The sequence below is a fragment of the Vulpes lagopus genome, chromosome 8, assembly GCF_018345385.1.
Source record: "Vulpes lagopus strain Blue_001 chromosome 8, ASM1834538v1, whole genome shotgun sequence".
NCBI classification, from domain to species: domain Eukaryota; kingdom Metazoa; phylum Chordata; class Mammalia; order Carnivora; family Canidae; genus Vulpes; species Vulpes lagopus.
The window spans coordinates 89,990,049-90,012,213 of NC_054831.1; the positions used below are offsets into that span (position 1 = coordinate 89,990,049).

At 37.1% G+C, this 22,165-nt stretch overlaps 1 protein-coding gene across 1 annotated transcript in view; it reads right to left on the reverse strand.

Annotated features, from left to right (window-relative positions):
* The window catches only part of LARS1 (leucyl-tRNA synthetase 1), a 76,111-nt gene that overhangs the window by 34,211 nt on the left and 19,735 nt on the right, over nt 1-22,165 (reverse strand). The window contains exons 8-22 of the mRNA XM_041767396.1: nt 21,703-21,766; nt 19,466-19,533; nt 19,131-19,356; nt 15,617-15,704; nt 15,458-15,534; nt 12,888-12,941; nt 11,803-11,943; nt 9,963-10,040; nt 6,953-7,038; nt 6,786-6,851; nt 6,602-6,684; nt 6,051-6,189; nt 5,498-5,710; nt 3,545-3,602; nt 768-831 (exon numbers count right to left, since the gene is read on the reverse strand). Coding sequence (XP_041623330.1) covers nt 768-831; nt 3,545-3,602; nt 5,498-5,710; nt 6,051-6,189; nt 6,602-6,684; nt 6,786-6,851; nt 6,953-7,038; nt 9,963-10,040; nt 11,803-11,943; nt 12,888-12,941; nt 15,458-15,534; nt 15,617-15,704; nt 19,131-19,356; nt 19,466-19,533; nt 21,703-21,766 — 1,505 coding nt within the window. The remainder of the gene's footprint in view (nt 1-767; nt 832-3,544; nt 3,603-5,497; nt 5,711-6,050; nt 6,190-6,601; nt 6,685-6,785; nt 6,852-6,952; nt 7,039-9,962; nt 10,041-11,802; nt 11,944-12,887; nt 12,942-15,457; nt 15,535-15,616; nt 15,705-19,130; nt 19,357-19,465; nt 19,534-21,702; nt 21,767-22,165) is intronic.

Consider the following 22,165-nt stretch of genomic DNA (forward strand, 5'->3'; position numbering starts at 1 on the left):
TAGGTTAGTTGTTTTTGTTTTTGTTTTTTAAAGATTTTATTTATTTACTCACGAGAGACACATGGAGAGGAGAGAGGCAGAGACACAGGCAGAGGGAGAAGCAGGCTCCCTACAGGGAGCCTGATGAAGGACTCAATCCCAGGACCCCAGGATCATGACCTGAACCAAAGGCAGACGTTCAACCACTGAGCCACCCAGGCAGGCATCCCAATTAGGTTAGCTCTTTCCCAATCCCTTCAGCATCGCCTCAAACTGTACTAGCCATGATCAGTAGAAAGACATGCCATGATGGCCAAAGAAATGAATGGTTCCTGTGGGTTAGACAGCGCATTTCTTCCCTTGACAAAAAAATGATGAAATGGAACAGTACTGAGGCCAAGGAGAAAATAGTTCTCTAAAAAATGAATGCTCCCAGGTTCAAGTCACTTATGTTTATATCAAGTATGAAGGAAATATTTTGGAAAAACTTCAAAGTCATATCTCTACAAACCAACTCTTTAAGAAGTAGTAAGAAATTAAAATAAGCCAGGTAGAAATTACAGTGAGTTTCTTTTTAAAAAGACTCTAATATTAGCTTCAATTTGTTCCTAAGCAGATCACATCCCCAATTCTTACGTTTTAAGTATTTCACAAAAGAAAATGTGAATATTTTAAAGTACTGGTAAAAGTGAAAGAAAAAAGCAGTAAAACAATCAGTTTAACTTGCCTTCCATAATCTGAAGAGAATCAAACCCTATACAACAGCAATAAGAAAAAAGTATACTCACCATCAGCTGAAAATTTGTCGATAGCTTGGGTCAAAGTGAGGAAGTTGCCTGTGGACTTTGACATCTGAAATGGAAAGTCAATGATCAGGCATTATTATGAACATATATAAAAAATAAACCAAATCAAAGTAGGTTAGCCATAATCAGATAAAGACAAAAAAAATTAAAGAGGGAAAGGGGTACCTGGGTGGCTCAGTCAGTTAAGTGTTTGCCTTTGGCTCAAAACATGATCCCCACCCCCTAAAAAAAGAACATGATCCTGGGGATCCCTGGGTGGCTCAGCGGTTTAGCGCCTGTCTTCGGCCCAGGGTGTGATCCTAGAGCCCCAGGATCGAGTCCCACATAGGACTCCCTGCAAGGAGCCTGCTTCTCTCTGTGCTCTGTGCCTCTGCCTTTCTCTCTCTCTCTGTCTCTCATGAATAAGTAAATAAAAATCTTAAAAAACAAACAAACAAACAAAAAAAAACAAAAACAAAAAAACATGATCCTAGGGTCCTGGGATCAAGTCTCAAGTCAGGCTCCCTATAGCAGGGAGTCTGCTTCTCCCTCTCCCTTTACCCTTCCCCCTCTTGTGTGCTCACACACACACTGTCTCGCTTGCTCTCTCAAATAAATAAATATCCTTAAAAAAATTAAAGAGGGAAAGGAAAAGATATCTTGCACTAATTTGACAGAGGTAGAAACTGAAATCCAGTTAATATAGTGACTTGTCTGGGTCACTCTGCTAGGCAATGACAGAGCTAGGACAGGGTCTCTAGTCTGATACTCAGGCACTATTCTTTCCAGTAGGCTAAACTGCCCCCTAGGAATCTGTAGACATATATAATGATTCCATTATAACTGGAACATTTCAGCTGGTCATGAAGAAGAGCTTTATAGGAGCACCTGTGTCACTCAGTTGCTTAAGCATCCGACTCTGGCTCAGGTCATGTTCCCAGGGTCCTGGGATCGAGCCCCACATTGGGCTCTCTGCTCAACAGAGAAGCCTGCTTCTCCCTCTCTCTGTCTGCCTGCCACTCTGCCTATTTTGCACGTGTGTGCTCTCTCTGTCAAATAAATGAAATCTAAAAAAAAAAAAGAAGAAGAGCTTTATAGTAATTGGAATCATTCAAAAACAAATGGACGACCATATGTTCTCAGAGTTAGGGTTTTAAGGAACTTCACTGGCATCACAATAACTGGTTGTTCAAGTTGTGCTCTACCTGGGGGCACCACATCTAAGGAGGCACTGTGCACAGCCTACCAATTTTTCCAACTTAAGAATTTGTCATCTTGATCATAACTTTGCTGATACCAAAGAGAGGTGATAATCCAGTTTTCTACCACATGGCAATAAAATACCTAGTTCTAATAAAATCAGTACAGTGTATAGTACAACACTGAAACCAAAGAAAATGTCATAGGACAAGTTATATACATGTATACACATATATACACTATATATATAGCAGTATACAGTAGTATATAAATATATATAAATATATATTTTTTTACATATATATATAGTGTCACTTTGCCTTACAAAGTAAAAAATGAGTTCAATAATCAAAAGTCCTTGCTGATCTAACAAAATCTATATATAGCCTATGCTTCTAATCAAAGAGCTGTTTTTCAGTCTAATATAGAGATTACGGGGATCCCTGGGTGGCTCAGCGGTTTAGCGCCTGCCTTTGGCCCAGGGCGTGATCCTGGAGACCCAGGATCAAGTCCCACATCGGACTCCCTGCATGGGGCCTGCTTTTCCCTCTGCCTGTGTCTCTGCCTCTCTTTCTCTGTGTCTCTCACGAATGAATAAATAAATAAAATCTTTTAAAAAAAATAATAATAATATAGAGATTATTTTCAATGAACTTTTTTATTTCCTTTCAATATTAGGGCACCAATTAAAAGTGATGTTTCATTTTGCAATTCATACCAGCTACTATTTGTTTAAATATACACCTATTTTCATTATGACAGATATTTATAGCAAAGAATACTCTTTTCCAATTAATATTCTATCATTTGTGGCAAAATTCACTGATTGTAACAAAATCAACATGCTACAAATATTATTACTAAGAAATAAATAACATGGCAACTTAATTTTCCATTTAAGTGAAGAGGGGTATCCTTTTCAAATGTGCACAAAAGCATCACAGGGGCAAAGCAAGGGCTTTGTCATGAGGTTTGTGTAATATCACCTCCCCTCAGTTAACCTATATTCCTATTGAAGATAGTGATTAATGAGATAAAGTCTTATATAGCTATAAAAATCATATATATACTATACTACTATATATAAGTGTATATATATATATATTAGTAATTTTAACAATACTGGAAGCAGGGGTAATATAGAGAAATATATTATACTGCCTGGGAAGAAGCATTAAATAACAGTTATGAATCCTACACATTCCAAAATTCTATCACTTTAATTCAGTGGCTGATCACAGTTTGGAACAAATCCCACCAAATTATTTTCTCAACTTAATGAGAAAGATATTCCTAGGATCACGATACTATGATTCTCATGTTTTTTATCATGTCTGCCTCTCTCTCCCCCAGTCAATTAGTGTCACCTTCTGTCATTTTAAATACAAATGTTAAAAAATAAGTAGATTTTCTCAGTCCCTCCCCCCAGTTAATACTATGTACTTTATTCACTCTCTAATTTATGCTGGTAGTCTTAACCATTTCTAATGGAAAATTAACACTGATGTTTATACTCTTTATTTAAAAAATACAACTTCCTAAATTTGAAAAGTTTTCTGCAGAATTTTAAACTTTCTTACCTTCTCAGAGTTGAGGAGGAGATGTCCATTTGCTCTCACAGCAGCAGGCCATTTGTCACTTTATAGGTAAACATTTAAGACAGAAAACAAAATGTAAGTTTCTAGTTTAAGCTTAAAAAGTTGAGGTAAATGCTAACGATTTGTAAAAGTTTACTAAGACAAATATACAAATGTATTGAGTCCTGTTCATAACAGTAAACAAATGAAAACAAGAATTGTCCATTAGCAAAGGACTGGTTACATAAATTATGGCCCAGGTATACACTAAAATACTATGTAATGGCTATTTTAAAAACACAGGCAGGGCTAGATGTGTGGATATAAACAGATTTTTAAAACTTTACTATTACATGGGGAAGTGCTTGCTTCGGCAGCACATATACTAAAATATTACATGGGGAAGAAAAGTGTCTACAATGTGGCATCTTTGATAAATTAAAAAATAAATAAGTATGGGGCACCTGGCTGGCTCAATCTGAAGAGCAAACAACTCTTGGTCTTGGGTCCATGAGTTTAAGCACCACGCTGGGTAGAGAGATTACTTAAATAAAGATATCTGATGCTCGTTTATTCATAAACATGTTATCCAAAAGAAATCATAAGAAAGCAGTAGGAGGGACACCTACGGGAAGTAGAGTGATGTGGTGGCAAGGGTAAAAGTTCGCCTTTTACATTTTTCTTTTATGAACTGTTTGAATTTCTGAACTATGTACATGACCACTTATCATTCTAGCAATGAGATTATGTGAGGACAGTCATTGAGAGCAACTCAGGGTGAATTATCTGAGCTCTCTATGCCTCAGTAAGTTTCGTTGTCTATAAAACGAGGATATCAGAGACCTTCCTTAAAAAGTTGTAGTGCAAATTAAATGAGTCGCTATAAGTGATTAAAACTGTGCGTGATGTTACTGATAATTATTACTTACAAGTATTTCATGTTATTAGTTACTTATAAGTAAAACCTAAATGAAAACCTAATACATGTCAAAACCTTGATGCAAAAAAAAAAAAAACCCTTGATGCAAAGGGATGAAGACTTAACTATATCACCAACAAGTATTTCTGCGATATCCAACTCCTCCAAAATAGATTTTCAACAACAACAAAATAAATGGATAACAAGAACCACATCAGATTCATTTTATTCCTCTACTTCAAAACTTTCCTTTCATTCTTGAGAAAGAAAATGCAATCTCATTCTAAGTATAAGAAGTCACATGAGATTGCTTTGGTGATATGAAATAAAATTTGAACAGACGGAGGGGTCTGTTTTATCAGCTATTTGAGAGGCTGGAAGAAAAGGCACAGAGACATATCTGGATCAAGAGGGAAGATGATAGGAGGATTATTTTTGAGCATACAGGATTAAAAATGACTCTAGGCAGAATACCACCACCAGGGGCACCTGGGTGGCTCAATCAGTTAAGCATCTGACTCTTGGTTTTGGCTCAGGCCATAATCTCAGAGTCATGGGATGGAGCCTGTGTCAGGCTCTGTGCTGGGTTTGGAGCTGGCTTAACATTCTCTCACTACTCACTCTGTCCTTGCATCCTATGCTCACTCTCTCAAAAAAAAAGAAATACAGGTACCAAGTAATGCTGTAACGTTGGGGCTCTCAGCTCTAGAAGGATGTTCTCTTCCAATTCTAATGTTCTAGGCTCTGTCTTAAATCACCTTTATTTCTGCACCTAAGAGGTCAAATGAGTCACAAAATAGGTCTAGTAAAGTACTGAAAGGCTGTCAAGGTACCTGAAATGTGCTTTGGCGAGCCCAAGGTAAGTATGAGGATTTCTGGATATAACAGATAGGAAAAGGTGTGCTTTCTGCTTCAATATACATTTAACAGAGGAAAAAGAAGGCAACTGCCAAACCTAACTATACCTTGTACAATAACTTTTTAAATATTTGAAGCCATAAGCCATAAATTTAGTCTATATCTTTTTAGGTACTCACCTTTGTTCTGGCCACATAGCCACATGATTATAAAGGTAATATGAGAGATGATTTGGAACAAGATCCTTTCCAGAGACTCGGAGATCCACAGGATACCAGAACTCAAATTCCTGCTTTAACTGATCTAATTTTTCCTTTGGGATCTGAGTCTTAGGAAATGGAGCCTCCTTGAAGAAAACATAATCCCAAACCTCCCTGGTCATCTGTTGCGGTCTGTGTTAAAAATAAAACAAACAACAAAATATAGAGATCATTTCTTTGAAAGAGTCAATATTTTCATCTAATCATGAAGTGGGAATCTCTTTCTTAACATAGTTACGGTAACAAATAACAATAGACTCCAATAAGAATACGGGATGGTAACAGTAACAGAGGGGGTATTTATTACTTTTTCTCAGTTCGGCAGCAAAAAAGTAAAACATCCTAACAAAATTCTGCTAAATGAATTCTTACGAAAACTAAACAATTAAAAAAAATTGTTTTCAATGTGTAAATCAAAAGAGCACATCTCTTGCTAACCAACTACACTTTTTTCCCTTATCCATTTACCAACCTGATACCAAGTGGAGACTCTGTCTGTCCACGCAAGTTACCCCCCTGCAGGAGGTGTGCAACTGTGTAAAATGCCATGTAAATAGTGGAATCAGAGAGGGATTCAATCAGCCACTGCTCATCCCACGGCAGACGAGTACCTGCAAGATAAAATGAAGAAATTTAATGCATGAGAAACTTAAGAGACAGTTCATCTAGAGAATCCACATTTTCAAGATATATAGTATTTACAAAGCTACTTATTTAAGAAAGTCTCAAATTGGCTTGAATAATTAATAAAATAAACCGGTAATAAAAAATCAAATGGCTAAAGTACTAGAAACTTTCTATTAAAAAAAAATCCATAAAAGCTATGGGTTTAATTACTCAAGCATACGTCTACCACCAGGTAAGTAGTAGAGCACCACATGCCAGTTCCTCTCCCCCTCTAACTGAAACCTCTCACTTCCAATTCAGAAAAATACTAGAAAAGAGGGGAAAAAAGGTAAAGGTGTTAATTTGCCCTGTAATTGACGAAGTCATTCAAACTGAAGAATTTGAAGTAGGTGTTACCTAAACCGTAAGTTCTTGAGCAGGCATGCTCTTGTAGCCAACCTAAGGTAGCTTCAAAATTCCTCCTGGTCTCCTCACAGAATCTAGAGAGAGTAAAAGATAAAGAGTCTTTCTTTCTTTGCCTTCACTATTTCCCATGTTTCTCATCTCCTCTCCCTCCCCTCATCCCTTTTTCCCTTCTTACGTTTCCAGGCCTTTCAAGCACTGGGATGTCTGTTTTTTCCAATTTTCTTCTCCATAATCCAAGTACCTTGGGAGTGGACAGATTGATGTAAAAAAATAATAGTGAGTAAAAGTCCAAAGGATAAGTAAAGCAACTGAAGGAAATTTCTTGTTGTAATAGAGACTAACCACTGGTCGCACAGCGCCACAACACATTCATCTGAAGATCTGGACATAACTTGTTTCTCTGGTTCCATATAAGTAAATGCATCTCCCTACATAAAAGCAAACAAATATATATCAGATATTATGTTGAGTCAGTCTCTATTCCTCAGGGATAATAAAAACAACTTTAACTCCACATTTTCTTTTTTTTTTTTTTAACTCCACATTTTCATTATTTTCCCTCTTTCCAATAGAAGACATCTATCTGCCTTTCTTTCTACACAACATTTACTTTTGAAAAGGTGAGTATCTTTGTCAATGGATCATCTTCCTAAGTATAGATTATTCCTTTTCAGTGGAATGTGAAAGATGTTCAATAGTTTCTAATTCAATGGTTTGAGGTCAGACTGCTTGTGGAAGCCTTTTATCCTTGTTAGAATAAAAATATTTAGGGGATCCCTGGGTGGCGCAGCAGTTTCGCGCCTGCCTTTGGCCCAGGGCGCGATCCTGGAGACCCGGGATCGAATCCCACATCAGGCTCCCAGTGCATGGACCCTGCTTCTCCCTCTGCCTGTGTCTCTGCCTCTCTCTCTCTCTTTCTCTGTGTGACTATGATAAATAAAAATTTTAAAAATATATATATATTTAAAAAGATGAAATTAGGGGATCCCTGGGTGGCTCAGCGGTTTAGCGCCTGCCTTTGGCCCAGGGCGCGATCCTCGAGTCCCGGGATCGAGTCCCACGTAGGGCTCCCTGCATGGAGCCTGCTTCTCCCTCTGCCTGTGTCTGCCTGTCTCTCTCATGAATAAATAAATAAAATCTTAAAAAAAAAAAAAAAAAAGATGAAATTAAAACCATGGAACCACTGCTTAAAAAAAAAAAAAAAAAAAAAAACCAGAAGCACAAAAATTCAACATAGAAAATGTCACTGCTACAGATTTATAGTGTCATGAAAAATGCCCTTAGAAAACTAATCATGAATTTAGTCATCTACCAAACATAACTATCTCTTATCATATTATGGTTCCAAACTTATCAGGCTATTTTTAAAAATAAATCCAACGTTATTATTTATAAAATTATTTCTTTTTCTGTGTTTTTAATGTAATTCTTCATACTGTTAAATAGCCAGGACTTTGGTTTAAAAATGGTAAATTAAAAACAGACATTTAACTCTACTGCCTCTCAAAATTCCAATGAAATGACAACAAAGAGAGTTTTTCTTTTTTCCAACGGCATGAACTTATGGATACAAAAGAACAGAAGAAGAAATACTATCAATCAAATTTTGGAAACTAAAAAACAGGATAAATAACAAGTGCATTGACAGGCTGAAGAAAACTAGCTGAATCATAAACCAGCAGGAGAGAAAGGCGAAAAGTAATCCAATTTGCATTACAGAACCTCCAAAAAACTCAACAGTTAGTGGTACAAGATGGTTCCCGAAGTGGAAGCAACATGAGGCTGAAGAGAGAAGAACTAACTGAAGTTTTTAAAGAAGAGGTTAGAACCCCAGATAACCTAATCCCACACTACACAGACATGCAACTGCCCCTCCGTATGCCAGCAGAACAATGAAAGTTTATTCTCTGGAAAGGATGACAGAATTACTCAACCAAAACCAAAGTTGAGGGTATGAGTATCACATTGAGACTAGATGAATTAACTGGAAAGTCAGCACACTGGGAATTAGTATTTCCCTTAGCAATCTTTTCAACTCCCAGAAGCTCAGTTAGCTTAGAATTTTTAAGCCAGAAACTAGAAGAATCTTTTGAGAGAAATCTAACAAATCCAAGAAGCTCTAACTAACATCAAGGCTAACATAAAGGCTTTCCCAAGGCCCAAATAGCCCTTCTAATTTTTTTTTTTTCCAAACAGCCCTTTTAGATCTCCCCCAGCGAAGCCCTACTCACATGCAAAAAGATTCTGATCACCTCTTTGTATTCACTCTTAAATATCAGCAACCTCAGAAAAATAAGAGATTAAGATTTCACATCCATGAAACAATGAAGAGAATCCTAAAAAAGGATCAATCAGATAGCAAAAATAAGCTCTTAAAACTGGCCCTGAGTTGATAATTTCAAAGGTGGATAATATATACATAGGAATTCATATTACTTTCCACTTTTTATAAATCTGTGATTTTCCATAGCAAGAAAAAAAATTTTCCCACATGCTCACAAATAGCAGATATAAAAAACACAGTTAACAAACAAAAATTTATAGGAAGAAAAAGTTGAGTGAATAATAAAGCAGCAGCCATGATCAAGGAAGCAAGAGCTCCAACTCAAGAGAAACAAAGGAAATTCTTAGGAATAGTGGAGGAAGATCCAAGGTGGCATTTGTGCACCAGGACAGTAAACAACTAGTCCAGACTAAAACAGGCCAGAAGGTTCTGAGGGAACTTTCTCCAAGATGGAACCAATAGCATATTGATGTGTGAAAGTATTAAGAGAAGAAGAAACAAACAATTAGGGTAGAGTTTGGGGATGGAATATTAATAATTACATTTTAAAGGAAAGAAATTTTTACTAACACCAGGAGTAAACAAAAGCTGGAGAAGAAAAATTCTCATTGTACACTTCACTGTAGACAGGTGACGCCTCAGAAATATACACAATGACTACTGCTCTCAGAAAAGTTATACCTTTGCTAGAAAGATGGGAAGTAGAGAAGTATACACAAATGCAGTGAGGTTAGAAAGACACAGATAGAAGGAAGGATGAAAGTGAAAAAGCAAAGCACTACACAAAGAGAACTGTAACTACCAGTATCTCAAATGGCCACTGCCAGGAAACATCATTAAAGTTCTCTGGCTTTGATATGCCAACTTTACAGCACTACGTTCAACATTACAGGTGTGATGTTCAAGTTAAATGAATTGCTAAATAAGTCTAGTTTCTGCCACAGAATTATTTATCTTTAACACAGCTCCAGGTTCTATTACAGAACTCACTACTAATTAACACTGTGAAGTCTATTAAATAAGAGGTTTTCTTCTAAACCAGCCGTCAGAGGACAACCTATCACTTACAGTGTCAATCATCTTTTTCTGAATAGTCTTCTTTACGTCTTGGACCTTCTGTCCTTTAAATCCATCCACCAACATTATCTAAAAGGATGAGAAACAGGGAGAAAAAACAGACGAAACAATTAAAACTTACTTGATGTTCCCTCCAAACTTTTTCCTAACTAAATTTATTTACATCCACAACTGAGATATTTTTAGTGTAAATTTATCATGTCTATAATCTTAAGTTTTTATTTTGCCATAGCTTAGACAACTGATTTTCATAACACACTTGTTTTTCTTTTGGTGTAATGAGGATAGCTATCATGAACATGATTAGGAAGGAACTCTCACTTCCTTCCCAATTCTCAGATTTCCATGTGGAGAGAATTTCAATATGCTCACTCACCTTTCCTGAAGGCTTTGGGAAAATGAACTAAGTGCATGCAGCTCAGCCCCATTTAGACTCTGCCTGTTGCCAGCGAGCATTTTCCTCTGCTTGGCCATATGATAAACCTGGCCCTTACAGGAAGGCCTGTTTTTCAACTCTGCCTTTTACATAGTGAGGAAATTTAATTCTAGGGCTAAGTATTAGCTTGCTTGTTGTTGTCACAGATCTAAGCTACACAATCCCCTTCTAGCTGACATTCTTATCTCCAGCTATGTGGCTCCTGTTTCTCTCTGGAATAGCTTCTATCTTTTTTGATCTCCCAATCCTTTAACATGCCAAAATGCTTTATAACCTACTTAATTCGCCATTATGAAATTATATTTATTGATCGTTATGGTACAGACTCCAGGGGCATCTGGGTGGCTAAGTCAGTTGAGTGTCTGACTCTTGATTTCAGCCCTGGTCATGATCTCAGGGTTGTAAGATTGAGCCCTGCCTCTGGCATGGAGCCTTCTTAAGATTCCCTCTCTCCTTCTTCCTCTGCTCCTCCCTCTAACCCAGTCACACCACACCTATGCACACACACACACACTCTCTCTCTCAAATAAATAAACAAACAAGCAAACAGGCAGACACAAATCTAAGAACCACACTGCCCAATGTGAGTACCAGTTCGGCTACTGGCTACCTACTTGGCTAATCTTGAGTAAATTACTTAATACCTTAGTGCCTCAATTTCCTTATCTGTAAAATGGAATAGTGTCTATTCCACAAGGTTATTTTGAGATTTAAAAAAGTTAACGTGCTATTTAAGTGGTGGCTTTTATTATCATCCAAAATGTTTAAGTCACTTCAAAAAAGACATCTAACCACTTGTTGATTATCTAGAAAAATGAGAGTAAAGGTAAAAATAACGAATTCTCATTCATGGCCTTAAAAATCTTCATTTCAACCTCAAGTCACAAGCAACTTGGTTGGATTTTTACTTTCTCTAGCCTGGTCTTCTTTCCATGGAAAAGTAAGCCATATTAACATATGCATAGTTAAGGAGAAAAGAGAGGTTCTAAACATGTTTTTTGTGCTCACCTGGCTTTTAGTAGGCATTAATGAGTAAATTAATGAACTGAATAAAACTGCTTATTTAAAATATGAACTCCTCGATTAAAAGAGCAAAAGAAGGAACAAGAAATTATACATGCAATAAACCTGTGGAATTTACTGCAAAATAATATGAACTAACTTTCAATAATCTTCTCAGGAAACTCATTTCTTAGATATTCCTAGAGGGCATAAAAATATAATTTCTGTAAATGCTCTTGGACAAAAAATGATTAAAAAAGAAATCTGGAAACAGAAGAATACAGTCTCATATTAATCTCTCTCAAATCAGTATATAGCTGAAACTATATTGGATTTTCATATTTTTTTCTAAATTATTGAAAAAATTACAGAGCAAAACTAAAAAATCCTTACACCATCATAAAACCCTTTTAAATATAACTTCTCCTTTGCTTCTGCAAGTTTTTCTCGGTCATTCTGGCTTTGAACTTTCAAATCATCACAAATGGTTACAGCAGAAAGATTTCCAAAACCTGGGATTTCGATGATTGGCACCTGCAAAGAACAGCAATGTTGGGAACTTATTCACACTGAATGAACATAAAAACAGCCCTATGGGGCATAATCATTTTGCCTCTACTGTCCAGTCAAGTCATTTCAGATTATATATATCATCACAGAAGCACCACACATCAAGTAATCACAGTGACTAACATCCAGATGTGAATTTGTCTTCCTACTCCCCCCACAGGAACTATCCAAATTCTCTGCACCAACCTCCAAATTGTCCATCCTTCACTACAGAACACACCTTCTCCAACTCACAGCCCTATACTGGCATATAATTAACTAAATAATAAATTTTGAAACTAGGAAAATGATGTAAACAACTAAATTTATGAATGGTCTTATTTCTGGTTTATGATAAGTCTTCTAGATTCTTCATGAAAGTTATTTGTTAGTGATCAAGTTTTTTTCTTCTCCAGGTACTAATATGAAAGCATAACCATTCATAACTAATATGGCAAAATTTTGTCTTTAGAAGCTTGGAAACCGGGCACTTGGGTGGTTCAGTTAGTTAAATGTCTACCTTAACTGGAGTCCTGGAATCAAATTCCATGTCAGGCTCCCTGCTCAGCAGGAAGTCTGCCTCTCCCTCTGCCCCTGCTCCTGTGTTCTGTCTCTCAAATAAATAAATAACTAAAAAAAGAAGTTTGGAAATTGGCCATACTAGCAAAATAAGCAACTATAGAATTGCTGATGCTAAGAAAGTTGTTTGTTGCAGAATTACAGGTGCCAGGTGCTAAGAAAATGCTTATTATTGGTCTTTCTCTCACTCTTAACTGCTATCACAGGTACCAAATTAAAGGAAGCAACTCTTATGGAAACTCTCCCTTATTTTTATATTCACCAATTGATATTGTTACAAGGAAAATGTAACTCTTTTTTTCACTGATAAAGAGATGGGTATGAATATTCTGAGTCATCTATGTACTCACCGGCTCAAATGGCAAGACCATGTCATCTCTAATTCCATACTTTGCTCGTAAGGCCTACAAAACAATTTTGCAAATTAACACTAATGATCAGCACTTTACTGGCATAATCATTGAGAGAGCCAACTCCAAAACTTCTTTAAATTATTTGTTCTCCCCTCCATACAGAAAATTTTTTTTCAGAGAATTTTTTTAAATTTTACTAAATATCTCAAGCATATCTATGACTTTTAAAAACTCAATAGTTGGGACGCCTGGGTGGCTCAGTGGTTGGGCACTTGCCATCAACTCAGGTCGTGATCCCGGGATCTGGGATCAAGTCCCATATCTGGCTCCCTGCGAGGAGCCTGCTTCTCTCTCTGCCTGTGTCTCTGCCTCTCTCTCTCAGTCTGTGTCTCTCATGAATAAATAAATCAATCTTTAAAAAAAAAAATAAAAATAAAACTCAACAGTTTAAGTTAGAGTAAATGGCTTAAGTGATGAAATAATAAGCCAAAAGCAAAATTTACACACACACACACACACACACACACACAACCCAATGAAAATGAGGTTCATATTCTGGGTTGCAATGAAAATGTGAACATCAGAAAACTTTTAAGTTATGAAACCCATCAAACAGATTAGAACAGAAAAATCACATGATCCTATCAACAGACACACAAAAAGTATTTGAAAAAACCCAACACCCACTCATGATAAAAACTCCTAATAAACAGGAACAGATGTAGACCTTCTAAACTTGTTAAAAACTATCTACAAAATATCTACAGCTAACATTATACTTAATGATGAGAAACTTGAAGCTTTTCCACTAAGATCAGATATGAGACAAGGATGTCTCCTTTCATCACTTCTTTTCAATACCGTTCTGAATGTCCTTGCTAACTCAATAAGGAAAGAAAATAAAGATATACAGATGGGAAGGAAGGCATAAAATTATCTTTGTTCAAAGATGAACTGAACATCTATGTAGAAAATCCAAAGGAATCAAGGGAAAAAAACGCCTGGAACTAACAGACAATTATAGCAAGATTGCAGGATACACAGTTAATTATACAAAAGTTAGTTGCATTTCTATGTATTAGGAATGAACAAGTGGAATTCAAAATTAAAAGCACAATACCATTTATATTAGCACCCCCCAAAACCAAATACTTAGGTACAAAAGTAATAATACATACAGAAGATCCATATGAGAAAAACCACACAACTCTGTGAACAGAATCAAAGAACTAAATAAATGGACTGAGACATCAGTTCGTGGACTGGAAGACTCAGTATTGTCAAGATATCAATTCTTGACTTACCTACAGATTCAATGTAATCTCAATCAAAGTCCTATCAAACTATTTTATAAATATCAACAAACTGACTGCAGGGCAGCCCGGGTGGCACACGGTTTAGTGCCTGCCTGCGGTTTAGTGCCTGCCTTCAGCCCAGGGCATAATCCTAGAGACCCGGGATCGAGTGCCATGTCAGGCTCCCTGCATGGAGCCTGCTTCTCCCTCTGCCTGTGTCTCTGCCTCTCTCTCTCTCTCTATCATAAATAAATTTAAAAAAAAAATTTTTTTTTTAAACTGACTGCAAAGTGTATACAGAGAGGCAAAAGACCCAAAATAGTCAACTCAATAATGAAGAGGAAAGCTGGCTTCTGACTTGAAGATTTACTTATACAGTTACATAATCAACACAGTGTAGTACTGGCAAAGGAAGAGACAAATAGTTGAGTGAAACAACACAGACCAGAAATAGACCCCACATACAGATGTATATAGCAGTTTTACTCAAAATTACCAGTGCTTATTAGCAACCAAGAGGTCCTTCATGAGATGAATGGATAAACTGTAGTATATCCAGATAACAGAATATTATTCAGCGCTAAAAAGAAATGAGCAATCAAGCTATTAAAAAGACATAGAGAAATCTTAAATGGATATGACTAGTTCAAAGAAGCCAATCTGAGAAGGCTACACACTGTATGACTCCAACTACATGACTTTTCAGAAAAGGTAAAACTGTGGAGACAGTAAAACGATCAGTGATGGCTAGGGTCACAAGGGAGAGAGATGAACAGAAAGAGCACTATGGGATATTTAGGGCAATGAAAATACGCTATTATATTACAATGATGAATCTGTGTCATTATACAGTTGTCCAAACCCAAAGAACATTAGACCACCAAGAGTGAACTCTAAGGTAAACTATGGACTCTGGAGGATTATGACATATCAATGCAGGTTCATCTTGGTAACAAATGTATCCTTCTGCTGGGGATTTTGATAATGGAGGAGGCAGTGCATGTGTGGGGGCAGGGAGTAATCAGGGAATCTCTGTACCTTCCTCTCAATTTTACTGTAAACTTAAAATGCTCTAGAAGTCTTTAAAGAAAAAGGTTCTGTGAAATACTCTACTTAATATTCAAAACAAAGGAAAACGTAAACATCAAGAAACAAAGCAGAGATAATAGTTCAAAGATCCATGATAGCTTTTTAGCCTAATTTCAGAGTTAGTTCAGCAGTATCTAATTAGATGATGAAGAAGAAATAAGAACATGAAACTCAGGTACTCACTTGCTTTTTCTTCAGATCTCTGAGGGCAGCAAAATCATCAGGGGAGTCAGAAGGAACACTTGTGACCACGCCAGTACCTTATAAAAGAAAGTGTGGAATGAATTAATACAACCAGAATGCAATTACCAAAGTATTTCTAGAAAGAAAGAAACTCTTTACCTTTATCCTCCTTAATGGTGAGCATTGGAAGAACATAGACCACCGTATAAGATGTTAAAGGTGCAGAAAGTGATGCACCAAGAATTTCCTGTGCAACAAAAAGATCAGCAAAAAGGTGAAAAAACTTGCTTTAACCATTAAAATCGAAAAGTGTTAATACTTTTAAGCCCCTGAGAAGCTAGTATTCAAAAATACAGGAATCAAAACAAAACTCCTTCCTTTATACATACTAGACTATAGATAGTCGCAAAAAATTACAATACCCAAATGTGATGTAGTGAGGTTGTGAGGAAATTAGTACACAAATGCATTGCTTGTGACATTGTACAACTTGAGGAAAACAATATAGGAATGATAGCGAAAGATACAAAAATGTTTACATCACTTGGAGCCAGCAATCCAATCCTAGGAATTTACCTCAAAGGAAAAAATAACTTTTTTTCTTTGAGAAGTCTGTCCAAGTGCAGTGTTAACTACAATGGCAAAACCTGATGATAGGTACATCTTTAAATGATAAAAAAATCACTTAACAAAATATGAGATATCAACAAAATACTGTATGTTTAAAACAATGATTAGGAAGATGAAATGAATGAAAAGGATATAACCACTTTCTCTTAAAAAAAATTTTTTTTTCAAAGATTTAACAATACTGAAGCCATACTTTCAGAATGGCAACAAAGAGCTTGCAGTGCTTGTTGGTCCATGGAATGTACTTTTCAATTCCACACAGTTCCCACCCATCTGCTTTATTCATAAAGAAGCTGCTTTTATGGAACTTATAGTCACACAGGTGAAGGCTAATGATCAGAACAATCTTAAGGGCTGAAAGCTATTTTTTAATTTATACCAGCCACTCCAGAATCTGCTCACATTTACATGGAAAAAAACTGCACTAGGAACAGAAAAAGTTTGTGTTATTCACACTATTCCTAAAAACATCTCAGACACAACTCCATCATCAGGAACTAATGGGATATAGCAGCACTGCTTATCAAAGAAAAAGACAGGAAACTACTCAAATATTCATTATAGAGAATGGTTAAATAAGCTCTGGTAGTGCCAAACAACAGAATACTACATGGCTAGAAAACATAAGATACAAGGAAGTTCTGTGCTGATAAGGCAAATACCAAGAATTAACTAAGTAAAAAAGAAAGCAAGATACAGAACAATGTGATAATGTACACGCCATTTGTATATTAAAAAGAGAGAGGGGCACCTGGGCGGTTCAGTTATGCATCTGACTCTTGATTTTGACTCAGATCATGATGTCGGGGTGGTAGGGCTGAGCCTGAGTCGGCCTCTGTGCTCAGTGGTATGTCTGCTTGAGATTCTCTCTCCCCCTCTGCCTTTACCCAGCTTCCCCTCAAATAAATAAATCTTTTAAAAATAAAAATAAAAAGAGGGAGAAATAATATATACACAGACATTTCCTTGTAGGTATGTGAAATATTTCTGGAAGAATATATAAAACAGTAATTTTAGTGAATGCCTATGGAAGAGGAAACTGAGTGACTAGGGATATATTTTGTATATTTTTGTCTTTCTAATTTTGAGTCCTACGAATGTGTAACAATCTAGTCCAAAAGTAAGTTTACAAAATAAGCAAGAAATAAAAGTTCAATTCAAAAGAACTGAGATAATATTCTACTCATCTTTTTTTTTTGAAATGTTATTTATTGGGGCACCTGGGTGGCTCAGTCAGTTAAAAGTCTGACTCTTGGGCAGCCCTGGTGGCTCAGCGGTTTAGTGCTGCCTTCAGCCTGGGGTGTGATCCTGGAGACCCGGGATCGAGTCCCATGTCAGGCTCCCTGCATGGAGCCTGCTTCTCCCTCTGCCTGTGTCTCTGTCTCTGTGTGTGTGTGTGTGTGTGTTGTGTGTGTGTGTGTGTGTGTGTGTGTGTGTGTATGTCTCATGAATAAATAAATAAAATCTTGGGATCCCTGGGTGGCGCAGCGGTTTGGCGCCTGCCTTTGGCCCAGGGCGCGATCCTGGAGACCCGGGATCGAATCCCACGTCAGGCTCCCGGTGCATGGAGCCTGCTTCTCCCTCTACCTATGTCTCTGCCTCTCTCTCTCTCTCTCTGTATGACTCTCATAAATAAATAATAAAAAATAAATAAATAAATAAATAAATAAATAAATAAATAAATAAATAAATAAATAAAATCTTAAAGAAGTCTGACTCTTGGGCAGCCCGGGTGGCTCAGCGGTTTAGTGCCGCCTTCAGCCCAGGGTGAGATCCTGGAGACCCAGGATCAAGTCCCACGTCCAGCTCCCTGCATGGAGCCTGCTTCTCCCTCTGCCTGTGTCTCTCCCTCTCTCTCCTTGTGTCTCTCATGAATAAATAAATAAAAAAACTCTGACTCTTGGTTTTGGGTCAGGTCATGATTTCAAGGTCCACATCAGGCTCTGCTCAGTAAAGAGCCTACTCAAGACTCTCCCTCTCCCCTCTCCCTCTGCCTCTTGTGCTCATGCTTGCTCTCTGTCTCAAATAAATAAATAAAATATTTTTAAAAATAAATATTTTTAAAGATAAATAAATAAAATGTTATTTATTAAGATACCTAAGGTCAGCATTCACTAAAGGGAATAAAATAAACTCTGAATTACTGATAAATAAATAAACTGTAAGGATAAAAGCTGTGTAATTATCCAGATTTAGTTACCATCAACCAAGATTCTTCAGAAAAAAATGGTTGCAATTCTTTTTTTTTTTTCTTTTTTTTTTTAATTTTTTTTTTATTATTATTTATTTATGATAGTCACACAGAGAGAGAGAGAGGCAGAGACACAGGCAGAGGGAGAAGCAGGCTCCATGCACCGGAAGCCCGACGTGGGACTCGATCCCGGGTCTCCAGGATCGCGCCCTGGGCCAAAGGCAGGCGCCAAACCGCTGCGCCACCCAGGGATCCCAATGGTTGCAATTCTATACCAGGAATGCAGGTAATTATATTCTACTGAAGCTATTAAATCTCTTAGGGAGGACTGTCTATATTTTTCAACCAGAAGTTACTGAACTAAAACATAAGATTCAAAAATGCTATGGTGATATAGTTACACAATGAATACTCCACAGCAAAAAAAAAAAAACGAACAAAACCACACAACATGCATGAATCTCAAAGATATAATCTGAGCAAAAGAAGCCAGACACAAAAGAGTACAGATTATATAATTCTACTACCAAAAGTTCAAGAAAGCAACTGATCTTTAGTGACTAAAATCAGAGCCGGGGTTACCTTTGCAGGAGAGAGGTGAGTACTGACAATATGATAGAAAAGGAAGCACTTTCTGTACTACTGGAACTGTTCTATATCTTGATTTGGGTGGTGCCTGAATGAGCGTACACATGTATAAAAATGCACCAAAATACAAAACTTAGGATTTACACATTGTATTATATGTATACCTCCATTAAAAAGATTTATTCAATACTCTTTCCTTAAGTCATAGTTGAAATTTTCCTCTAAATTTAAGCTCTAAAATAAAAAATGTGCTACTCGACTCACCTCTCCCATTAATTCCTTAACAACAGGCACCACTCCATTGTGTTTGGTAAAGCCCTGGTATGACATATTCCTGGCAGCTCTTTGGGTGCAAATGAATATATCACCATTCACTGTCTCAAACCCAATGTATTTCATATCAGGGCGAACCCAACAGTTGGTCTGTCCAAACATGGTCTCAGGTCTGAGAGTAGCAGCTACCAAGAAGATGTTTTTCCCTTTCAGGCCACTAAGAAGAAAAAAATATATGTTTATGCAAAAAAAAAAAAAAAAAAGTTGTGGATTCTATCACATCTGTTATTTCAAAAAGATAAAGCATTAACTCTTTGGCAACCTACCTTAATTTGGATGGGTACGGCTCAAGCACTTTCAACTTGATTAAAGTATATTCCTGAGGTCCCACACCCTAAACAAATCAACAAAAAAAAAATTTGAGAGGAAAAAAAGACTTGGATTAAACCCACTAATCTATGTGAGAGATCCGATTCAAATTTTTTAGATGGATTCTTGCATTGTTAGAATAATTCTTTCTCCTAATGAGGAGATTGCTGGTAGGGAGCTGACTATATTCAATATTCACATAAAAGTCGAATATGGAAGCGCGTGGGTGGCTCAGATGGTTAAACGTGTGCCTTTGGCTCAGGTCATGATCTCTGAGTCCTGGGATCAAGCCCCAACTCAGGATCCCGGTCAATGGGGAATCCCTCTCTCTCTCTCTCTCTCTCTAATGAATAAATAAAATATTTTTTAAAAAATAAAAGTCTAATGTATAAGAAGTGACTTGAAAGAGGTGCCTAGGTAGCTCAGTCGATTAAGTGGCTACCTTCGGCTCAGGCCATGTCATGATCCCTCTGCTTCTCCCTCTCACTCTGCCCCCCTACCCCTGCCCCATGCACTCGTGCTCTCTCAAATTAATTAATTAAAAAAAAAAAAAAAAAGAAGTGACTTGAAAGACCACCCTCTCACCTCACATGACATCAGAACTGGTAAAGGAGGCCCAGACACTACTTAAGAAAAAACAGATTGCTAAGAGGATGGGGGGGTGGGGGTGGGGGAATGACTTAGAGTAATCATCCAAAACAGTGTTTACCAAAAATGGGAGTCAGAATATGTAATCGAACAATCCCACAGAACAGGCATCAAAGAAATACAATGGACTAAGGGTCAGATGATGTGCATTCAAAACCTAGCCTAGGAGTGCCTGGATGGCTCAGTTGGTTAAGCCTCTGCCTCTGGCTCAGGTCATGACTTCAGGGTCCTGGGATCGAGCCCTGTGTTGAGCTCCCTACTCAGTGGGGAGTCTGCTTCTCCCCATTTATCTGCTGCTCCCTCTGCTTGTGCTCTCTCTGTAAAATAAATAAATAAAATCTTAAAAAAAATTTTTTTAAACCTACTCTAGGCCATTACTAATGGCTTGACCCAAGGGAATCACAATCTCTCTATGCCTTCATTTCTTCATCTGTAAAATAATTGTACTGTGACTCACACAGGATATCCTGAGGAGCACATAAGACAATGAACAAGAAAATGCTTTGAAAAACTATGACAGGGCAGCCCCGGTGGCGCAACGGTTTAGCACCGCCTGCAGCCCAGGGTGTGATCCTGGAGACCCTGGATCAAGTCCCATGTCAGGCTCTCTGCATGGTGCCTGCTTCTCCCTCTGCCTGTGTCTCTGCCTCTCTCTCTCTCTCTTTCTCTGTCTCTATGAATAAATAAATAAATAAATCTTTAAAAAAAGAAAAACTATGACATACTATTGTGTCATATTTAGGATACTGCTGTGGTGTTGACTACATTAAAACTTAATAGAGTCAATAAAATGGGTCTTCTGAATTCAAAATTTTGATCAACTCTCACTTCTATTAGGTAAGTTACATCATAATTGAAAGCTGACTTTGAAAAGTAGTCACTAGACTACAAATACATTCAGATATGGTAATAAAGGAAGATGCACTCATAGGGAATTCTAAGGTCAGATTCTGGCACTGTTGCTGATTCACTGTGCCACAGATTTAGGCAAAGCACTAAGTATTACAAGGAATAATGCTACTAATGTGTCTTACAGGAACGTAGAATGAAATGACGTCATGCATAACTAGAAGTACTTTGGAAATAAGCAAGTAGGCACATGATCCAAACAAGTATAAATGGAATTTGTTTGCGTCTATCAGTTAGCCACACATCTCATTATCTTCCCCATGCTCTCATTTTAGAACAGTATATACTTCAGGCAGTGCTTCTCAAACATTAGCCTGCAAGTGAATCATACTGAGAGCTTATAAGAGATAGATTTGTGACTCTACCGCAGAGATACTGATTTAGCAATCTGGGGGTAAAGCTCAAGAATGTACTTTTCTATCACAAGCATATACAGCTGGTCCTAGCACGGATCTTGGAGTCTTGTCCTAGACAAGACACAGACACCTAAGGGGACATTTTGCCTCCCACATCACAGCCCCTGGAATACACTTCAGCACTAGAATAAAATTATTTTTAGGCTCCTGATCTATTCTATAAACTCTATGGCCATATTAAGAATTATAATTCACAGCTGCTCTATGTCACAAATAATTACCTCTCCAGTTTGCCTGTCATGATCCATGCAAGGCTGTCCGTCTTTTGGAGAATAAATGGTATACCTAAAAATAAATAGTAAGTGACAAATATTATTTATCCTAACATATTTGCCTTTGTTGCTAATATCTTACAATATTTCTTCTAACTAAAACTTCTAACTGAACAAACGTCTACATCAATTATATATGCTTTTTGAGTAGTTGCCAGCCTAGATATTTAATGAAAGCTTCCTGCCTTCATCAAAGGTCATAACCCTGAAAAATATATACCAATCTTGGTGTTGTGGTATTAAACAAAAGATTATAAAATATAATTTTAGTTATGAAATACCAGTCCCTTTTAATTAATCCACAGAATCAAGGAAGAATCTTAATTTATAGGGAAAAAAAATAAACCAACACATTAATAAAATTATTTTTGTGCTTGACTGGAAATGCTGAACAGAATCTTTAGGAAGATCA